The following is a 23,975-nucleotide window of genomic DNA, read 5'->3' as shown; positions in this document are numbered from 1 at the left end:
GATAATTTTCAAAGAATGTTAAGTAGATAAAACAAATACCATAACAGAGTTAGGAGTTTGATAAATTTGATCTTGGTTATTGATTGCTACTGATCCTTGGAAATTCTTGCATTTTTGGTGTGTTTTTTTTTATTGATTCTTCGAACTAAGATTTTTTAAACCATTTAAAGACGGACTTTTTATTATTTTGAATGGCCAAACTTTTAAGGAGACGGGTGGAGGTCGGTAGACTTTTGTAGGGAATCTTAAACTTGACAAAAAAGCCTTAAGCTCAAATATCTAGATATTTTCTCCATTTCATCTCAATTTCGAGTCTTCTTAGATTTGCAATATACATTTTCAATCAGGTCAGCACCAAGCCACTTTGGAGCAGAGACCATTAAACCAATATAGGAAAATAACTCGCCGTTTTAATCTTATTATGTATTTATCTGTCAAGCATTCATTAGATTTTAGTTCTTATTTTATTTCAAGGTCATTGTTCCACGTACGTTTCACAAAAATTCTTAGTATATGGTTGAAGCAAATTTGCAATTGCGTGATTCACATTTTATTTTTAAAGCTACCACATTCGCAGCCACACAGAATGTGAATTTTTATTGCAAAAATGAGATTTCGTGCAGATTTTGAAAATAGCCAAAGTTCAGAGCTTTAAATTAACTGATATCTGAACCACATCTATCTGAACCACAATAAGTTGTACACCACAATTTAAGTTCACCTTAAAGCAAAATACTGAAATACGGATAAATTTGCATACACACCTTGTTGGTACAGTAAATAAAGTTGGTAATAAATTTAAAAGCGTTTGATTTTTAGATGTCTCTTATAGTTGTCTCACTGTTACACAACATATTTTTTTTTTTTTTTTTTTTTTTTTTTTTTTTTTTTTTTTTTTTTTTTTTTTTTTTTTTGAGGCGCCAATTCACCTAAATGCGAAAAAGGAAACATTTTATCATATTAAGCGGGTGATGTTTATAATGAAAACAAAAAACGTTAGAAGGAAGGGTTAAAGTCAGGAAAACAATTTGTCACTCAAAATGTCAAAGTTTTAATCTACTTAAATGGTTTGATACCTATGTATCAAATTATTCATGTAACTTACAATCCAAATTTCTTAGAGAAGAGGTAAGACAACTTAAATTTTAGAGGGGGGAGAAGGTAAAGATCTTAAAAAGAAAATATTGTCAAAAATAGGTCATTTTCTATTGTAGATATATTTTGAGAATAGTGTAAATGTACAGTTGTAAAGTACAAGACCCAAACTACATAAATGTCTTTAACAAACAAAAAGATCTTCTTAGAGTGGGGATAAAACGAGTGAAAGTTTAGGAGGGAGAAAGGAAAAAAAAAGTTTTTTTTGGCAAAAAAGGGCCAATTTTTAAATATAAATTTCCTATTGGAGTGAACATACAGTTCTCGAGCTCCGAACCTAGACTGCATTAGGCAAGAAGATATCCAATATGATAAATTCAGTCACCAATATGATATGGTGACTGATATGATATTGATATCATTGATATTATCCTATTATGATATGATATTCCAATATGATAATGAAATAAAATCATTCCTGCGTTGACTCAAATTTAAACAATCCAAAAAATGAAAAATTCCATAAAGGTATATAAAAAGGCAACATAAGGAAACAGAGTAATATTACATTATTCCTAACCCATTAAATATTAGCTTAAAAAGATACAAGCTTCATATAAGTAAAGACCGTTATTTTTCTTAATTCTTTTCTAATCATCAAAATAAACTGTATCTTTAAACTCAAAGATTTACCTGTTCCTCGACCAAATGCAAGGAAATTTACAGGAGGAGGTCCTTGGCTACTAGGAAAACCACCAGCAAACGGAGCATGATGAAGAGGAGGGGAATGAGGGCCAAATTTGTCAGAAAGTTCGGGATCTAAATAAGGTCTCAGTCTGGGTCTAGGATCATTAGCATCCAATTCAGAACGTAGAGGGGATCCTCTAAATTTCAGCGGTTTTAAAACCGTTGAGGTGTTTTGCTTTAGTCGTCGTCTCTCTCTAGATCTTTGATTTTGGAACCATACCTAAAAGTTAACCTGTTAATTAAATTATTTTTGCGACATACTAATTGAGGTTAATCTTCAACATGTCTCAAATTCATTCTCTCTGCCTGTTTTATCATAAAGCAAAACATTAATTGAAAGATTGTAGATGTTAATAAAAGCTTTTTTTTTTCAAATTTACCATGCCAGACACATTGTTGCCGGGCTACATTGTAAAAGAATGTGTATCAACGAGAGGCAGAAAGATCTACTAGGCAATCATTCTAAAATGTTTATAATTACTTAAATTGAAACCACAAATGTTACATTTGAAGATTTTTCTTTACACTTAGAATCCTAACGAAAGCATAGAAAGCAGCTCATTTAAAATAAAGTTTTTTTCAAATGTACTATGGTAGTTGGAGATAAAATTTGTTACATAGAATATGCTACACAGACAGCGGACAAAAATACAATATTACTGCAAAATACAAAAAATACAAAAAAATACATGAATAAATACAAAATAAAACACATAATAAAACAAAATAAATAATACAAAATATAAATATAATAAATACAAAATAAAGCAAAATAAAATAATACACGAATAAATACAAAAAAAATACAAAATAAACATTCATTGAAAGATACATGGAAGATTCATTGAAACATTCATTGAAAGATACGTAGATGTTGATACAAATTATTTTTCAAATTTACCATGCCAGACACATTGTTGCCGGGCTACATTGTAAAAGAATGTGTATCAATGAAAGGCAGAAAAACCTACTTGGCAATCATTCCAAAATGTTTATAATTACTTAAATTGTAACCACAAATGTAAAATTTGAAGATTTGTCTTTACACTTAGAATCCTAACGAAAGTATAGAAAGAAGCTTATTTCAAAGAAGTAGAAGTAGACGTAGAAGTAGAAAGAAGTAGACGTACTATAGTTGGAAGTTGGAAATAAAGTATATTAAGTAGAATATGCTACACAGACAACGAAAGAAAAAGTACAAAAGTGAGTTTTCTGACAGTTGTCAAGAACGCGCTATCTGCAATAAAAAAAAAATGACTGATCGTTGACATTAAGGACAAAGAGCATGGGAAACGATAAGAGTGGAAACTTCGGCAATTTAACATTGAAAGGTAGGAGTTGAAAACTACTAGCGTCAGACTAAGCGCAGTGGCTGGCGAAATCATCAAAATGTCTTTAAATAAGTAGAAAAAATTCAAGTCGAACTGGATAATTGGTATAGGCCTAATCAAATAGTGTTGAAAACTCAAAATTTCCCATGCTCTTTGGGCCTGATCTGTATATTTATATTACTTAAAGGCGAAGTCTCTGTGTATGTCTTAAAAATCCCGTTTTTGGCTGTTTAGGGTAGGCTAACCTACTGTTTAAAAGACATATATAAGGCCTAGCTTATTTGTTTATGATGGCAAAGGGTTATACCTAATTGGCTTGATAACATAATTAGGCGTAGTACATATTACTAGGCCTAAAAATTAGTAGGCCTAGTTTAATGAGGGCAAATCATGGCTAATTAATTAGGCTTTAAAATGCCGAATTTCGCCAGACGCTAGATGGCGCTAGTTTTATAAACTAGCACTAGTTTCCACTCTTATGACTCTTTGATTCAGGATGTAACTAAAAGATTTTGATTTTAAAGCTCCAATTTCCAATTATTAGTAATTGAAAAGAGGGGAAGTAATTATTTCAGGATGAGAAATACCCAAACATCTTATATATAATGAGAAAAAGAGATTAGACAAATGAATAGATCTTAAATTTTTTGATGAGAATGGGATTCTAAGTATACCAAAAAATGACCCGTAATACCTTTTGAATTACAGTAACACAACTAAGGTTGACCAGAGCTGTGAAAAATATCAATCGTATTACTAACCAATGAACTATTATTGTTATGAACTTTTGAAGTTGTGAACTGCGAGTTTGGAAATGGGTCAAAATATTCCTGGACACAAAAATTCCTGGACGCAACTTTAATTTTACTAGGCCAAAAAGATTAAAAATCTTTAAACATCGTAGAATTTTAGCCAAAAGTACCGTAATTTTAGTTTCTTATGCCTTTTCCCCCTAAAACAATTTTTCCTTTCCCCTTTCTTATAAGGGCGTTTCCTACTGCGTCGAATCTTAGGCTCCTAGTTTTGAAAACGTTTCGTATCCTACCTATCTTTTTTAAACCCATTTCAATAGGAGTTTTAAAAGGATTTTTGCTGGTATTGTTCGAAGTTTTCTTAGGGGGCATTTCAACTTGTCCTGTCAATTTTTAGCAAAATTTGGATCTTTCACATATTGAAATATCAGGGAAAAAAGTGTTGACATAACCATGCATCTTACATTCACTACCCTATGCTTTTCTTCTCAAACCAAAATAGACAAGTACGACAATCGACTAATTCTTAATACTAAATATCAAAACAATTCCATAAAATACGTCATTACTGTAAATTTAGAAAGAAAAGGCTGGTCACCAACTAAGATAATTCCACAGATCAAACACCATGAAATAAATCGTATCATTTATTTTGTCCTGTATTATTTTAGTGTATTTTGGAAACCCTCCAGGCAAGTTGTTTACTTCTCGGAGAGGCTGTTACTGATGTTGTTGTTTGGTATAATATAGATATACACACACACACACACACACACACATATATATATATATATATATATATATATATATATATATATATATATATATATATATATATATATATATATATATATATATATATATATATATATATCTACATGTCAACTACCCTTGTTGACAAACCCTGTCAACTACTTTCTGGCATTCTCTACAACGTTTTTACAGAATGCTTCTGTCTAAAATTTTGTCCTGTATTAAAATAGTGTGTTTTGGAAACCCTAAAACTACCCTTGTTGACAAACCCTGTCAACTACTTTCTGGCATTCTCTACAACATTTTTACAGGATGTTTCTGTCTAAAGTAACAAACACCTTTGTCTACGAATCTCATACAAGGTTTTCAAGTAATTCAGCAAAAAAAATTATATTACCTGTTGGGCACCTTACCCTGTTTCTCAGACAAATGTCCCACTTCTCTTGTATATAAAATAACTTCATCCGCACAGTACATTCTTTTATATAAACTAATTTTACTTACCTTTTTTAATTTACTTACTAATTTTACTTTTAAATGTATTCAATGTTTCACGATTAAGCATGATCAAGAAAATATATTGGCTATGCATTAATTATCTATATGGCTCATCGTACAATCTGGCTGAATGTTTTCCCATTGATTTTAATTTACGTATACTGTTGAATAGAATTTTTTTTTTCTTTTAATTGGCGCAAGTTCACACGGGGTCAGGCCAGAGGCGACCTTACTTTTTGTGTTTATGTATGTTTTTTAGTTAATTCATCTAAGTGAGTTCACACAAAGATAACCTAAAGTTCTTTGCTGGATTGACGTTTTGGTCAATAAAAGCGAGCTTTATTTTCTAAGCCCGTGTAGCTCATTCCCTTTACCCGAAAAGGTTTGGGAAGAGAGCATTATACGAGTTTTTAATCATATATGTTAAGGGGGCCGCCTTCCTCCTTAACCATCAATACTAGCAGCCTATATTTTAGTACTCCTGTAGTAAATGCATCCCCCCCACCCCGCATATATGGCATAGCGCTACCAACAACATATTACACGGTTACTAACAAAATGTGAGGAATGTATGCACGATTATATAAAAGATGTTGCATCAAATTGAACATCTTTGTGGTCTAACCAGAATTTTTTTCGGCAGGAAGGGGAGGGGGGTGAATGATAATAAAATGAAATATTTAAAAAAAAGTATCCAGAAACTTGAAAAAAATTTAATTTAAAGGAAGACTGGGCCCTGATCCCCCTCCCGACCTCTCTGTGCATGTCCCTTGTCGCAGGGATTCCATGTCTGACAAAAGTACACCCCCAATGCCAAAACCCTGCAGAGTTTTGCAGAGCCTCCGATCAAAGGGGCACAGGTCCTAAGAAACAGGTACAACCATATTGTGCGTGTAATAAATTTGTATACCCTTGAGTCAGGTTTGCAGATGCGTTATAATTCTTAAAAGTTATTACTTATAAGGTCAATGTGCAATTACAGAGCTTCTTGAATACATTCTGCGAGTAAGAAGTAAGCGTTGTAACTTTGTATTCGTGTTGTTTTTTTGTTTGCACTTTTATTAATAAAAACGGTTAAGAAACCAACGGTTTCTTAACCGTTCAACGGTCCAACGGTTAAGAAACATCCATCAGTTGATTCATTATGAACGCCTTTCTTTCTTAGTACACTGCTTGATTTTTTATGTTTAAGAGTGCATGTCTTGTTGCTTACTTTTCATGGCATCAAACGTCTAAAATATAACAAACTCCAAAATCGGAAATTTTATAACCAAAATCTAAAAAATCAGAAAATCCTAAACAAAATTAAAAAATCAAAACTTCTCTTTCATAACCAGGACGTACCATACTGTTTTCTAAAAATTTATGGAAATTAATTTATGGAAATTCAAAATTCTGTTTAGACTGTCAAACAGATTACATGAAGCTATATCAGATTTCAGAGGTATTTGGTTTCTGAACAGTTAAGTTTTGCGGCTACGGTATTTTACTTGAAAGATGTAGGGAATTCGCAAAACCAAAACTTACAATAGAAAATGTCCCAGAAGGAATATAATTTCCTCTACAGCTTTTAACGGGTCAAGATCTGTTCATCCACGTTTGCAAAAACGGGCTATCTTGTCTAGAAGAAAAGTTTTCTCTGGGATATCAAGGAAATTTTTGGGTCCTTTTCGAAGTATTCCTCGATTAAAATAGAACAGGAATGAGATCTAAAAGTTCAGAAACAGCCTAAAAGATCATAATTTGGTATTCGAGATAAATCTTTCTAGAATTGTTTAAAAGAAAACTATAACAGTTAATAAATTATATTCTCTGGTTCTCAGAGAGATATTTTACTGTTCTGCAGTACAGCCTAATATTGCTCTGAAAAATTAACTTTCCGAGCTAGGATAGTTTTGTTTTTATACCATTTACCATGATACTTTTTTTTCTTGAACTTAATATTTTTCAAACTTCACCAGAATTTTCCATACCCAGTCTCGCTACTCCAATACAGGAAACATTCCGAGTTTGCATATATTCACACTTCAAAATAAGATCAAGGATCACAAGAAAAACATAACAAAAAGAGCTACGAAAGCAGTGAACAAAAAATAGCAGCGAAAGCAGTAGTGTTACTCCACAAGACAATAAAATAAATAAACTAAATTTAACATTGTTCTACTTCAAAAAGAGCTATTTTATTATTACTATCCGTCTAATCCAGGTTATTAAGATCAAGAGAATACCAGGCGAAATTAAAAGTCCTAGTGTCCTATTTAAGAATCAAAAGTGAGCGGAGGGCAATGAGTTCTAATGTTACCCCGTCCTTTTCTTTCAGAAACGTCCGATACAAATTCCGAGTTAACCATTTTATTCAGTATAGTTGAAAAGTACAACAAATATGTCAGTGGGAATGAAAACCCATACATAGGTTGTCAAAAGAGCGTATCTCGGGAACAGCTTATTGTATTATTGTAGAAATTTTAGACAAGGAACGGGGGATATTAAAAAAATTCAACAAAGCAGACAAGCATACATGCAGGTTGTCAAAAGGGCGCATCCGGAATACCTCAGGAGCGACTAAGAGTGCTGTACTAAACCTTCCAGAGGTACAACTAACACTACTACTACTACTACAACTATTGCGATACTATGGCGACTGCAACTAGTCACAACTAAGTGCGACTGTGACTACTTGGAACTAAAACTACAATAAATTGCGATTTGTTGCAACTGTGAATGTGACTATTCGGAACTGAAACCGCGACTTGATGCAACTGTTTGTATTTGTAATTGCAACTGGTATAATTATGACTGCAACTGCTACAGCTGCTACTACTAATACGACTATGCTTCAATGACTACCTAATACCACTACTACAATTACTACTACTACTACTACAGCTGCAACTGCTATTTTTCCTACAACTACTACTACTTTACTACTATACCACAATTACAACCTAATACCACCACTACTATTACTACTGCTACAACTGCTCCTACTACTACTTATTAATGCTCTAACACCACCGGCGTACGCGGCACAGCACCACCAGCACCAAAACTAAGGGAACGAGTACATGGTGTCACTACCTATGGTCTCTCGTGGACTATTCTGCCACCAGTATTCGTAATCTAGTGCCAACACTGGCACCAGTGTTCATAGTCTAATGGTACCAGTTTCAGTCCTGATGCCACTAGTAGTAGTAACGCGACCCATGGTGTCACACCAACTCCGATGCGCCACGAATTTTTCAAGTTCTACCCTTACTGATTCGGGCTGTGAGCATGCTACAGATATAACTGGTATGGATACGACAAAATACTACCTGCGGGGAATAAGTGCCACAATATCTGGCCCACGGTTCCAAGGTCTGTGCTACCAATACTTTATAAGTAAATACCTCTTTGGAGGGGGACGGACCCTCCAGTATGTATTACGAAGGACGATGAAATCAAATACTGTCTTCTCAGCCCTAACAGGATTCGGGGATAATAATAAATAGTAATCGTTGGAATCCAACTCAAATATATTTACCACAGTTTCAAATCCATTGCTCAATCTTTTATGAACTCTAAACATGAATTAACTATAAAAAAACGTAGACAGAAGATGTAAAATCCCCTCTTTTTTAATCATGTGACGACATGGACCAATCAAGTAGACGGAAACCCGTAATTGAAGTTACCTCATCCATAAATTATGAATCAATGGCAAGATTTTGCTAGCCCGTGAGATCACTAAATAAAACTTCTATACAAACAAATGTATTCCCAATTATGAAATTGTTACCTTTAAATTGCCTTTGACAACAAAAGCGACCTTTATCTGATAAAAAGAAGTCGGGCACAAACACTACTACGATACTACTAATAATACTACTACCACTATTACCAATGTTAATAATGCTGCTACTACTGTTACTACCACTACCAACTAGTAGTACTACTACTGCCACTTCAACTAAAAATAATAATAACATAACATTTTGCAATTACCTTAATCACTCGCATCGGTAGACCGGTTTTATTGGCTAATTGTTCCAAAACATGTCTAGTGGGCGCAGAAGTTTGAGAAAAAGCCGTTTTTAATGCTTCTAATTCGGTTGATGTCCGCCTTGGAGAGGAATGCCATGACCTACTACCTCTGTCTTTTCCAAAGGAGGATTTCACTTTACCATTAGTGCCTCTAGAATTACCATCTTCGTTACCGTTGAGGGATGCTGAAAGTTCATTAATATAAGACAATGAATATAATCAGAAAAAAATTTGCTGACATTAATATGTGTAAAATTTTCAGAGCTAAACAGTGACAGTTTTAAACAAGGTTACATGCACGATATCGAGTAATATCAATTTTCATTCATTTTTGGAGGAATCCGGCAAACCAAACCTCTCCCTACGAAATAACCCATCAACAATCATAAGTAACAGCTTATACACATTTATAACATCAATATGCATGAATTAAAAAAAAAAGTAAGTGAATAAACTCACTTTAATGAAGCTCTTATATAAATGTACATTAATTGTTAATTTTGTATAGCTACGTAACTCTTAGGGAACAAATGCGCCACCGGACGACATTACTGCCTCTGAAACGAAGTAGTATGATATAGTTTTTAACTAACTTGAAATCGATTGAGGGTTTAATAATTTTTCATTGCTAGCAACTTAGTCCTCTCTCAGGATATATGGGGGTTGTGTTCCACAAATTGGTGGAAATCATCCCCTTTGCTGCAGCATAAACTATTTGGCTTCTAAAATGCAAACAAGGGTGTTTCAATCTTTGTACAAATGAACGATCTCTGAATGTAGCAGGATCATCGATTAACCTCTGGAAAAGGAAATCAAGCATCTGTGATCTCCTTTTTCGAAAAAAAATATGCAGATTTCGAAATTTTGTAAATAGGAATCCTCTAAACGGTTTTCTGATGTACTGAATATGGTACATGTGTAAGGGTCCGTATGTCATATGTACTATATGGTACATATGTAAGACTCGTAGCCTTTGATGGGTAGCTTTCATCAATATGGTTTCAAGCATTTAGGATCACCACAAAAAGTTAATTTTTTTTAAGGTGTATAATTGTACTATTAGCTTTTTTCCTCGCCCTAACCATCTTAAAAGTTCACTTTTTTTATGAATTAAATAAAAAAAAAGTTTTTTCAACTGAAAGTAAGAAAAGACATTAAAACTTAAAACGAACAGAAATTACTCCGCATATGAAAGGGGTTGTTACCTCCTCAACGCCCAGCTCTTTACGCTAAAGTTTGACCCTTTCTCATAACTCTACTTTTTAAAATAATAAAAAAAAAACTTTAGGGTAAAGAGCGGCGCGTTGAGGAGGTAATAGCCCCTTTCATATATGGAGTAATTTCTGTTCGTTTTAAGTTTTAATGTCGTTCCTTACTTTCAGTTGAAAAAAACTTGTTTTATTTATTTAGTTTCTGAACGTTTTTGAATTGATGCACGTTTTGATTTTGGATCTCCACATATGAATAATTAAAACGAAATTTGCATATTATTTTTATTTTTTTTTGGCAAAATGGCTTTCTCATAGTTTTGATAGGACAATTTTGAGAAAAAAGGGGTGGGTGAGGAAGCCTACTTGCCCTCCAATTTTTTGGTTACTTAAAAAGGTATCTATATCTTTAATTTTTTTACGAAAGTTTTTGTTAGTAATAAATATACGTAACTTACGAATTAACTTACGTAACGAGCTTCTATATTTGTATATTTTCATTACGTATATGAGAGGGTTCACCTTCTCGTCAATACCTTGATTCTTTAAGAATGACTCCTGAATCACAAAGGTCGTAGAATAAATAGTTGAAATTACAAAAAATGCTTTAGCGTAAAGAGCAAGATATTTAGGGGGAGATGAACCTCCTCATATGCGTATTAATTTCTGTTCGTTCTAAGTTTTAATGCTGCTCCTTACATCCAGTTGAAAAAACTTTTTCATATTTATTTTTCCATTGTTTTTTCAAGACGGCTAGAAAATCTTGTCCCCCCCCCTTCGTGGAAATCCTCTTCCCCCATGATAAATTCTCCATGAAAAGATCATCCCACGTAACCTCCCCTCGGCTCCTCTCCCCCTTCTGATAAAATCCCCCTGAAAACGTCTGTAGACTTCCTAATAACAATTATTACATGCAAACAATCCTCTAAGTTTGTTACTTGCAGCCCTTCCCCCGGGGACTGTGGGGGAGTTAGTCACCCCTAAAGACCCAGTTATTATGGTTTTTGCCTATATGGGACAAAATGGCTATCTCAAAATTTTGATCCGATGACTTTGGGGAAAAAATGAGCGTGGGAGAGGGCCTAGGTGCCGTCCAATTTTTTTGGTTACTTCAAAAGGGCATTAGAACTTTTAATTTCGGTTAGAATGAGCCCTTTCACGACATTTTAGGACCACTGGGTCGATACGATAATCCCTAGGAAAAAAAAAATACAAACACGCACCGAGGATCGGTCTTCTGGCAAAAAAATACAAAATTCCACATTTTTGTAGAAAGGAGCTTGAAACTTCTACAGTAGGGTTCTCTGATACGCTGAATGTGACGGTGTGATTTTTGTTAAAATATCATAACCTTTAGGGGTGTTTCGCCCTATTTTCCAAAATAAGGCAAATATTCTTAGGCTTGTAAATTTTGATAGGTAAGAATAAATTTGATGAAACTTATATATTTATAATCAGCATGAAAATCTGATTCTTTTGATGCATCTATTAGTATCAAAATTCCGTTTTTTAGAGTTTTGGTCACTATTGAGCCGGATTGCTCCTTACTACAGTTCGTTACCACGAACTGTTTGATCTTGAAATGAATGTTGTCCGCAAGCCTTCTGTGTAATGGTTCTCCGTCTATGCATAAGATGTAGATATGGTAATACATAATATGTTATCGGACATGGATCTGCAGTAAAAAATTCAACTTAAATTGAACTCTCATAGTTCTGAGTCAATTAATATCTACGCTAGGACACTAAACACAAAAAATCGCTTGAATAGGAAAAAAAAAAGAATGTCAGAGCAATGTAGACAAGCTTCAGATTTCTTAACATTATAAGCCATTAAATAATAATTTGTCAAGGTATTTTTTATTCTTTTTTAAAAATTCAAAATATCCGCTTTCAAGAAAAGAATACAAAAACATAAAATGTAGAAAAAAAGTCTAAAAGCACCTTCAAAAATTATATTCTATTATAATATTCTAAAAACGCAACATTAAACATTATTTAAATTCTGGGAAGAAAAGAGAAAAGGTTCAACATAAAGAGTTATGGTAAAAATTATTTCTCTTAATCCTAGCTAATTCCAACGCCTCTTTAATGTTAAATCTCGAAACTAATTCGGTGTTGCTAACACAGATCGAAAAAAAGTAAATTTAACAGCACTAAAAACAGCAAATGTGAATTGAAGTAAAATTGCAGATTTTAAGATTTAAAAAAAAAAAGAAGGGCAGGATAGAGAACATACGGAAGGGCAATTGGGGTAAAAAGAGAAATATCAAGACGACACCTCGAAGCTGTACTTTTTTAGCCAAATGCCTTTCTAATTTTTTTCTTAAATACTTAAAATTAGCATTGACTTCGAAATTCCGATCGGAAGCACCATAAGGTAACCCCAGATAAAGAACAGTATTCAAAATAAAAAAAAGTACTTCTGTTGCACATTAGTTCAGCTCGGTTATTTTCGCCAATTGGAAAATATTGAAATTTTTAACACTAATAGAAAGGTCTCTATCTTTAAGCTTACTGGAAAGGGTATTAAAATTATCGGTTAAACTAGCTCTAGAACGACTCGGAATAATAATATCGTCAGCATGTATAATAAAAGACACATCCCGCGTCCAAGAGATAAAGGTTGTGGATAGTGAACCAAAAAACTCCGCCAAACATATATTAATTACAAGGGGATAAAACTCCACCTTGTCTAACTCTAGGACCAACAGAAATTGCATATGAAAAAGACTCAGAAGCAGTAATTTTTGTTCTAAGCCACCCCTCTCCCCTACCAGGATCTAAGAACTCTAACAAGAGAAAGGGGATCCCACCAGTAATTAGGGCTGAAAAGTAGAAGCATGTGAAATATTGTCCAAGGCTCCTTTTATATCAATCAACATTAAATAACGTGGGGAGCCAGAAGACCCTGATTGATTGATAATTGTGTCAAAAGTTGCTTGGGCATGGTCACATCCCATTCCCCATTCGAAGCCTATTTGGTTAAGACCAACATCCAAAAGTTCACCTTGACTGATTAATAATTGTATCAAAAGTTGCACGGGCATGGTCATATGTCATTCCTCATTTGAAGCCTACTTGATTAAGACCAACATCCAAAAGTTTAAAAATACCCTTTATGCACAATTCACAAAATCTTACCAGTTATAGAACCCTTTGTTATCGGTCTATAAGAGTCACCCGATCTGATATTTCTTTTACCGGATTTTGAAATAGGAATTACCACCCCCACCTTGAAAGATGAAGGAGCAATACCAGATCTTGAGGATAAAATTAAAGAATCCCAAAGGAAGGAGAAGAAAAGAAGTGGGAGCCGATATGATTTGAGTGTATCCCATCCTCATCTTGAAAAGATTTTGGTTTAAATAATCAAACAGTTCGTGGTAACGAACTGTAGTAAGGAGCGACCCGGCTCAATAGTAACCAAAACTCTAAAAAATGGAATTTTGATACCAATAGCTACATCAAAAGAATCGCATTTTAATGCTGGTTTTAAATATATAAGTTTCATCAAGTTTAGTCTTACCCATCAAAAGTTACGAGCCTGAGAAAATTTGCGTTATTTTAGAAAATAGGGGGAAACGCCCCCAAAAAGTCATAGAATCTTAACGAAAATCACACCATCAGATTCAGCGTATCGGAGAACCCTACTGTAGAAGTTTCGAGCTCCTATCTACAAAAATGTGGAATTTTGCATTTATTGCCAGAAGGCAGATCACGGATGCGTGTTTATTTGTTTTTTTTTTTTTTTTTTCTTTTTCCGAGGGGTGATCGTATCGACCCAGTTGTCCTAGAATGTTCCAAGAGGGCTCATTCTAACGGAAATGAAAAGTTATAGTGCCCTTTTAAGTGATCAAAAAATTGGAGGGGCACCTAGGCCCCCTCCCACGCTAATTATTTTCCCAAAGTCATCGGATCAAAACTCTGAGATAGCCATTTTATCCAGCGTAGTCGTAAGCCTTATAACTATGTCTTTGGGGACGACTTACTCCCCCACAGTCCCCGTGGGAGGGGCAACAAGTTACAAACTTTGACCTGTGCTTACATATAGTAATGGTTATTGGGAAGTATACAGGCGTTTTCAGGAGGATTTTTTTGGTTTGGGGGAGGGGTTGAGAAGAGGGGGATATGCTGGGGGAACTTTCCTTCGAGAATTTGTAATGGGAGAAGAAAATTTCCATGAAGGGAGAGCAGGATTTACTAGCATTATTTAAAAAAAAAACAATTAAAAAATAAAAGTGAAAAAGCTTTTTCAGCTGGAAGTAAGGAACAGCAATAAAACTTAAAACAAACAGAAATTATTACCCATATGAGGGGCTCACCTCCTTCTAATACCTCGCTCTTTACGCTAAAGTATTTTCAGTAAATTCAACTACTTATTCTACGGCTTTTGTGATTCAGGGGGTCATTCTTAATGAATTGGGATAAAATTTAAGCTTTAGTGTAAAGAGCGAGGTACTGACGATGGGGCGAATCCCCTCATATATGTAATAAAAACATGAGAATACAAAAGTTCTTCACGTAAGCTAATTTATAAGTTACGTAAATCTTTTACCAATAAAAAGATTCGTAAAAAATTAAAAGTTCTAGTTGCCTTTTTAATTAACCAAAAAATCGGGGGGCAACTAGGCTTCCTCCCCCGCTCTTTTTTTCTCAAAATCATTCGATCAAAATTATGAGAAAGCCATTGAGCCAAAAAAAAAAAAAATATGCAAATTTCGTTTTGATTATTCCTCTGCGGAGAGCCAAAATCAAAACATACATTTGATTCAAAAACGTTCAGAAATTAAATAAAAAAAAACAAGTTTTTTTAACTGAAAGTAAGGAGCGACATTAAAACTTAAAACGCACAGAAATTACTTCGTATATGAAAGAGGCTGCTTCCTCATCAACGCCCCGCTCTTTACGCTAAAGTTTGACTCTTTCTCTCAATTCTTCTTTTTAAAATAGTAAAAAACAGGTCTATCCTTTTTGGAAGGGCCATTAATATTTTTTTTAATTAAACGTAGAGCTTTCCAAAGTCTTTTAATTGACGTCAACCTCAGACGAGGGGTCTATTAACAAAATATTATTAGTATGACGAAGTTCCAACTGGAAAACCGCTTTCTTTTTCTTCATGTACAGAAAAACTGGGTGACGATTCCGCGTCTTTTCACAATTTTGCCAAAAACGAAAAGCCAATTTAGATTCATGATTAGCATGTACAAGAAACGGATTCAACGACCAAAAAGGTTTTTCTATATTCGGTTTACATAGTTTTACTCTAGAATTTAATAGGCTACCTCAAATTCAGCAATGGACAAAATGAAATTATATAAAATTAAGCTTAAACTCATTATTAAAATTAAGACAATTCAGGCTAATAGAAACAGTTACCTTTCAAGCCAGAGATTCAGATTTATCACGGTGAAACAGTGTCTATGGATTATCCCAAAAAACTCTGTGAACATACTTCGGGCGAATAGGAGCAGCATTAGACATAGAAACCGAATTGTAAATTACAGAAAACTGAATTAGCAAGTGATCACTTACTGGAAAATCCAGGATAATTTTTACCATAAAAGAGGGCGCAAAATTAGAAAGAACGTGATCAATATTACTCGCACTCCCACTCAAATGAGAATACATAAAATCAAGTGACTTGCGGCAGATATTAAAATTTGGTAAAAATGAAAATAAAATTCGACTACGCTCATTTACTTACCATGATCACATTTAAAATCACCACAAATAATAATGCGTAAACTTGAATCTAATTGGGCAATAAAATTATTAAGTCTATGAGAAGCAAACGTAAATGTTCAAAAAGATAAATCATTGTAATAAACTGTAGGCAATTAAAAATTGACTAAAACACAGTCAATAAGTTTGTAAGTAAGAAAACATAGGTTTTTTTAAACTAACGACACAGCCATAGAAAGACCCCTTTAGATCAGAGGGAAGTTTTTTCCCAGATTTAGCCGCCACAATAATACAGATCAAATCATTGGAACTTTTTATCTCTCTGACAAAACTCAAACCAAACTTATGTAATTCATTTTCCTAGTAATACGATCACGCACAAAGGCTGGCAAGTTAGCGATAGTCTCTATTAAATCACATCTGTCGGTGGGGGGAGGGCGATAGTCAAGAGGAGGGAGGATCTGAGTGACCTGATTACTTTGACCGCAAGAACTGTAATTTCTCTCAAGAGAATAAATGATCTTCTCTAGCAGTTTGCCATAGTCATGAACAAGTCGACTCGAGCGTACACTGGAATCGCTGGTCAGTGTCAGTCTCCGGAAAACAACCCTGCGGAAAAAACCCCTCAGAAAATCTCCCCTAGGAAAATTGCTACACTTTAACGTAACAATTTTCTCCCCTAGGCATTGCTACAGAAGAAATCAGCACTTTAAGACGCAAAACCTTAAACAATGAAAATTTGTTGGTTGTCAAAGTCAACTATCTTTTAAAGGAAAGCTAAACCTTCTTCAGTTTTTTGGTGCCAAAAGTTTTTAGCTTAATTTTAATGATTTTTTGTCTGTAATTTTTTTCTTCTTTTTTTTTTTAATTTGGCACCCGGTACTGCCAAAATTCCCGAAGTTTATACGGAAGTATTTTCGACAAAAATGGATTCGCGGGTTATTCACAATCACATGAGAAATTCATCCGAATCTACAGCGTCCTCGCAGGCAGAATTACCCTGCTGTATCTGTTCACTTTGCAAGGGAGCATGACTCAGATTGCTTATAATAGGTGCATGGTGGCTAACACCCCAAAAAAAAATTAGACACAGACGCCATGATATTTAGACGCTATGATATTTATTTCAGCTAGATATTGAAGAGTTAAGGGAATCATTCCCACTAGGGTCACTAAAAAATTCAGCCGCAGCTTTACAGGTGGAACGAATCCAATCAGGAATATTTTTCCTTTCGGAAACAGTGATCCCCGAACGAAAGGGGTGAAACCGATTTAAGCACCGCAACAACGTGCTTTTCCCCAAAGAGCGTTCACAGCTAGGGCACGCCCTGAGAGATATAATCATTAGGGGGTCAGTCCAAGACGAAGAATGGTCTCCTTTGTCAATTGTAATTACGCTTCAACTACCACTTACTTCACACACCACCTATAAAGGCACCTGCTGCCATGAGGAGGTTAAACCGTCACCCATGGCAGAAACTACGTATTGGTCAAAACACGAGGCTGTAAATCTTCAATGCCATGGTTGGGTCTGTAATTCTTTATGGAACAGAAACCTGGCCCTAACAATCACAGCTCCCAAGACCATAGACGTATTTCATATGAAAAGCCTTAGGAGGATAGACCTGAGAGGATAGACCAAGACCTGAGAGGGTTCGACTTCGTCAGCAACAAAAAGTTACTACAAACAACCCAGCAGACGCTGTTTTCCATCGAAATTGCGGAGAACACTCTGCGATGGTGCAGTCGTCTCCTTAGAATGCCATCACAACTACCTGAAAAAAACGTGCTGGACTTTAAGTCCACAGAAGCTGGATAGAAACGACCCCGCAGAGGACCGAAACACCGATAGTCTTTTAAAATATTTGAAGCTGGTAAACATCGATGTCCGCGACACACAAGCGTTAGCAGCTCATCGTAGCAGTTGAAGGAAGCTGACATCTCTTTCTACGTTGAACCACGCCAGGCAGAAGACATAAGTCAATACACTTACTTGGAAACAGTTTGAATTAATCTAGAGTCAAGAGAAGGTCAGTCGAGCAAGAAACTCACTAATAATCCACATTGCAAATGAATACCCTGAATCTAAGTCAGGAGAATTTAATCCATTGCATAAGCATTATGAAACAACAGTTACTGAATTAATGAATATGAAGAATATAGGTCAAGTTCAAAGCAAGATAAATTAATTTAGGTTGAAAGAAAGCTTTAAATTTAAGATAATCCAAAAAAAAAAAAATGTTGTCATCACTTTGAAGACTGAGATGAAGCTGTATAGTAATTGACAACATAGTCAAACTTGTATAGTAATACATCATTCAAGTACATTATGCAGATTGTTTTGTTTTATAAAGTCTTGCATTTCTTTTAGATAAATGTAATCAATTGGTAAATCAAATAGTGTCGTGAGAAATATCTTTAAAAATATGGGGACAAAAAAATTTGATATTTAAGTGTTTGGTACACACAAGCATCAGACTTCCAAGAAAAACAAATGTGGGTGAAAATCAAGAAAAAATGAGCATGTGAAGGTAGAGTACATGTTGGACTTGTCCCCTTATGTGAAATGGAAATACATTCAATGACCTCTATAAACTATCTTGCATTGGAGTAGTATGATTTGGTTGAATATTTGAGCAAGAAATCATGTGTATATATTTTCTTCAACGCATATTTACCAAATTAGCCACAACCAGAAAGATATATTAGATTCAAAATGGAGAGCCCAAAAACATGACCGGTTTCGGCTTGCCATAAATTAGTTTTTTTTTTTATTTCTATCAGATATAGCATTTAAGAAATTTAAAATATTTCAAAGCATCACGTTGGCGAGAAGGGTAATTAGCTAATTCGAGGTTTTAACTTATCAAACAAATTTACCTTCATTTCCGTCCACTGGAGTTGTAGATGGATTACACATGTCAGAATTCAATCTCCGACTTTTCGTGTCAACCTGATCAGTTCTTAATTTAGATGTTTGAGTGTCAAGAATTTCCTCGTTGTTATAGGGTAAGATATAGCTAGGTTGTTCGCGATTTACCTCTGAAAAAGAAAACTGTTTAACCGAAACTAGCAGCATGGTCATTCCTATTAATTTAAACTAATGTTAAACTCATTCTGCAGTAAACTTTTGCACAATAAATCAAGAGAATAAGTTTTTTTAAGTAAGAGCAAAAAGTAACATTAAAAATTAAAATGAACTAAAATTACTGGTACACGATGGGGGATGCCTCTGCTGAATCATTTACTCTTAAAATAAAAAAAAAATAACTTTTTGGTCCAGAATTACTGAAAAAATTTCTAAAAAACACAAAATATATTGTTAGACTGAAAAGCTGAATGTACAACTGAAAAAAACTGAAAAGAGCCGTTGAATTAGAATAAGTATTTTATAACTTCTTTGCGCAATGATCGAAGATTTTTAGGCCAACAATCACAAAAATGAATAACTTTCTTAAAAAAAAAAACTCGTTTAAAAAAAACTCAATCCCCAAGGCTCAAGTAGAAATGCCTAAATTTGACCAACAAAGTAGGAGACCTATGAGATATTTCTTAATGGAGATTATCAGAGGCACATGTGATGAATAAAAAAATTCATTTTTGAGATAAATAAAATATCTTTTAGATAATAAAAAACATAAATGAGATAACTTGAAATAAAATTAGTGCCAGTAGGTTTCTCATTTTACGATATATTCTTTGTGAATATCAAGGTAGCTTTTCTGAAAATGCTATTCACATGACTTTTCAAAAAATATTCTGATAAATAATAATTCAAAATTCTGAAGATATTATGCATAGCTTTTACCATAGAAAGAAACCTCTCAGTTTAGACCCGTTTCCACCATAACCTACACTTACACATCATGATGGACTTAATTCTATTTTTTAGGTCGATGCTGCTCCTACGATCTTGGCAAAACTGAAGGTTCAAGGTCATAGAAAAGCTTCAGCAATGTTGTTCATGCTTGTACTTCAACAGCTTCTACATGATAAAAGTGGGAATAGTCATTATGAAAGAGCAAAAGTTCAATCATTATTTTTTTGGAAAGTCTAACCTTAGAAAATTTGTTCCTACAAAACTTAGCACACTAGACAGATAAGTGCTCTACCATCTCCGCCCTAGCTTAATTGTATGTTTCAAAAAAAAAAAAATCAGAAAAAAAAAATCTTGACTTCCAAAATTATTTAGCCAAATACTAGGTTAAACCTCTTCTACAAACTAACCAAAGGCCAATCTCATGGGCACATAATTTTATTAATCCAGGAGGGGGATACTGAAGCATTACCTGGCTTCACGAAAAAACCAGCTATCGTCTCCCTCCTAATAATTTTTTAGATGTAGCCGCATAGACGAAGCTTGTATGTCATAGCACCAAATTTCATTGCTGGAAGCAAAGAATTAAAAGTTCGAACTGGGTCAACGTGTCTGGGTTTTAACAGGTAATTGCTAAGTTAGCCACAATTAGAACTATTATCAATTTCAAAATGGAAAGTCCAATCTCCAGATAGATATTGGCAGGCAACTTTTGGTTGAGTGAGTTTGTTTTCCTACAAGTTACAATACAAATACAAGTTAAGAAATTTAGAATATATCCCAGAACCAATTTGGTAAGGAAAATAGCAAAATAACTCCATGTTTTTTTTTTAAATTATGAAACAGACATACCTTTATTTTTGTCCATTAAAGTTGTAGTCGGATTACAGACGCCACGATCCGTTAAAGAACTCAACACTGGTCTTTTTATGTTAACCTGATCTATCCTCAATCCCGACGGTTTTCTGTAAAGAACTTGTTCGTCGTTGCTAGGTAGGATAAAACTGGGTTGTTCACGTATTACCTCTGGAAGGAAAATACTTAAGCAAAAGCAAAAAGGTGCATTGACTTTACTCAAATTAAATAAAAAGCTTTTTTTTAAACGATATCAAGTTATACAAAGTAGTAAAACAAGAAAGTACTGACACAAGTTTACGCTGGTGGAGTATAACGACATTTGCTTCAGAAAATTCGGAAGGTTCAGATAGCTCTACCCGTTGTGCAAAACAGATTTAATTTTGTTTGATATTAATAATAAAGAATTAATTGTTTTTATACATTATTTTTCCTTCTAACTACAAGCCTAGGGTTGTTTTTTTTTTACCGTTGTTAGCTGTTCATGATCTATTTTCAAGAACTTCTAGACGGTAATGACGGTATTATGGTATTAACGGTAATGAACTTCTAGACGGTAATGACGGTAGACGGTATTAACCAAGGAGAAACGAAAGGCTAATCGTTTTTTTTTTCATAGTCTGCTCAGAAAAAAACTTTGTCCAACTATACTTCAGCACACCATGCAGCCTAAAACACAGATCCATTTGCTCTTGCGTAATCGCTTCTTTCATAAAAAAAAAAAAATTCAAAGAAAAATGTTAGTGCCACAAGATAAGAAATTATTTAATCAGAGCCAAATGCTAGGTTAAATCTCTTTTACAAACTAATCAAACCCAAACAGAGGGACAGATAATTCTATTTATCTAGAAGAGGGCTACTCATGGAGCATTTGCTAGCATGACACAACTAATCAGTTTCCCACTTCCAATGAATTTCTTTGATTATATAGCAACACAGATTAAGTTTGAATGTCATAGCATCAGGTTCTGTTACTAAAAAGCAACGAATTAAAGGTTCAGGTTTGGTCAAACGTGTCTAGGTTTTAACAGATATTTATTCAATTAATCACAATCAGAAAAATATATCAGTTTCGAAATGGAAAATCCAATCTTCAAACGCATTTTGTCTGGTAAATCATTGGTTATTGAGTTTGTTTCCATAAGCTATAGCGGCTAAGAAGACTATAAGCTTTAGCGGCTAAGAACTTGGCGGGGAAAGTAACTAGCTAATTCGAGGTTTTGCAATTTATCAAACAAACATACCTTCATCTCTGTCCATTCCATTTTCAGGCGGGTTATAGATGTCACAATGTATAGGAGAATTCAACCTTGGCCCTTTCAAGTCAACCTTGTCTATTCTCAATCCCGATGGTTGTCTATAAAGAATTTGTTCGTTGTTGCACGGTAAGATATAACTAGGTTGTTCGCGTATTACCTCTGGAATAAAATTACTTAAGCAAAAGTAGCAACATGCATTAAACTCATTTTAAAGAATAAATAGAACGTTTTTTTTCAAATTAAAGTGAAAAGAGGCAAATAGTGACACCTGAAAGTCTGACATAAGTTTTCACCGTACCCTATACCAGCAGATCATAGTAAATTATAACGTCTGTTGCTTCAGAAAATTCTAACAGTCTATATAGATTAGTTTATTGCGTAAAAAAATCCTGACTTTATGTTATTTTCTGTTTTTGGTCAATGATGTTCCTTCGAACTTGGCTAAACTGCAGGCTATAGAAATTTTCTGATGGTTATAAAAAAAAATTCATTGTTGGCTGCTTTGTTGCCTTGCTGCATTGTTGCAGCCTAATACTCAAGTCACCTATGCACAGCTAAATCGCTTGTTTCACAACAATAAAATTGAGAAAATTCTGCGTGTCAGATTATACCTCTTTAACAGACTACCCAAGGCCAATATCAAGGGAATACAGCTTTACTGTATTCCCTCTGGCTCTGGTTAACTTAGGGATATTAACCAGGGCCAAATGCAAGGTTAGAACTCTTTTATAGACTACCTAAGGCAAATCTCAAGGGAATATAGCTTCACTTGCCAGGGAGGGGGACACTGATGTCTACGGAATAGTGTCTGGCTTTTACTGCTTTGGGATGAATTTTGACAAACAAATTTTGTCACGATTGAATGTAACAGTTAAGCAGGAAAATATTAAAAAACAAGAGGGTAAAACAGAATTACTAGAAAGATTCGCAACATTAAGGGAGATTCTGAAACTCAAGCTTTTAAAAGATTTCTGTATAAACCTCAAAAGTATTGGAGGATTCTAGCCTGACTGTTCCATTTACTACAGTGAGTGCAAGAATTGAGTTTTAAGCATGTCGTTTTTTCTGCATCAATTTTAATAAAATGAACTTTCCATAGATTATATTATGATTGTTTCAGTTTTGCTAAACTTAGCAACGAGTGATATGAAAATTACAAGAGTCCACTTTAGGTATACTAATTGTAACTGATCGAACGCTTGAGGTCTTAATTTTGGGCTTGTCGAGTTTTCCCAGGACAAAGAAGAACTACGAATAGTTAGGTTTTAATGAGGAAAAAAACTGATCTTAGATGGCCAATTGGCTAAAAATTTCAGGGGTCCTGAACAAAGAGGGACACATATTTGGTGGGAAAGGTGGGTGATGGAGTTTTTTTTTGTTTCTGATCAGTTTGAAAGTTTCAACCACAAGACCTTGGTCCAAGAGGAGCCTAATACACAAAAAATTTAGAGGGCACAGGCCCCAGAAAATGGGGCTGAAAAAGGGCATAAGAAGTCATTTTTTAATTGTAACTGATCGAACGGTTAAAAAATAGGCTTTAAGAAAAGATGAATGTTATTTACATTTATTCTGCAAAGTAATAATTTGTGTGTATGATAAATTCATGTGTTTCCATGCCGAAATAGATCAAAATAATTCTTAAGTGCAATTCCCCTCTCCCCATAAGCCACCTAGCAGAAGTTTGTGGGAACAGTTTTTCGAGCAATAGTATAACATTATAACAACGAAAAAGAAAATAATATCCAAGTAGCGCTATTAGAAAATAAAAGGTGAATAGATCAGAAACGAAAAGAAAAAAAGTATATAGGAAAAGACAAAAGTAAGGTAACTTAGGGCTTGTCGACTTTTCCAGGGACAATCTATGCCAAGAAGAACTACGTACTGTTTGCACTCTTCGGCTAGAATTCTTCTTGGAATAAATTTTCCCAAAGTGTAGATACATCCAATCGCGAA

General features: G+C 34.3%; 1 protein-coding gene across 2 annotated transcripts in view; it reads right to left on the bottom strand.

Moving 5' to 3' along the window:
• LOC136037355 (zinc finger protein 845-like) overlaps positions 1-23,975 on the bottom strand; it is a 50,968-nt gene that overhangs the window by 13,555 nt on the left and 13,438 nt on the right. For both annotated transcript variants that reach the window (XM_065720049.1, XM_065720050.1), the window contains exons 5-9: positions 22,008-22,181; positions 20,761-20,934; positions 18,972-19,133; positions 9,161-9,384; positions 1,789-2,062 (exon numbers count right to left, since the gene is read on the bottom strand). In XM_065720049.1, the coding sequence (XP_065576121.1) occupies positions 1,789-2,062; positions 9,161-9,384; positions 18,972-19,133; positions 20,761-20,934; positions 22,008-22,181 (1,008 nt within the window). The remainder of the gene's footprint in view (positions 1-1,788; positions 2,063-9,160; positions 9,385-18,971; positions 19,134-20,760; positions 20,935-22,007; positions 22,182-23,975) is intronic.

This window comes from Artemia franciscana, chromosome 16 (assembly GCF_032884065.1).
Source record: "Artemia franciscana chromosome 16, ASM3288406v1, whole genome shotgun sequence".
In the NCBI taxonomy this organism is placed as follows: domain Eukaryota; kingdom Metazoa; phylum Arthropoda; class Branchiopoda; order Anostraca; family Artemiidae; genus Artemia; species Artemia franciscana.
The sequence above is the reverse complement of the archived record's forward strand: the minus strand, read 5'-3'. Positions and strand labels throughout refer to the sequence as shown.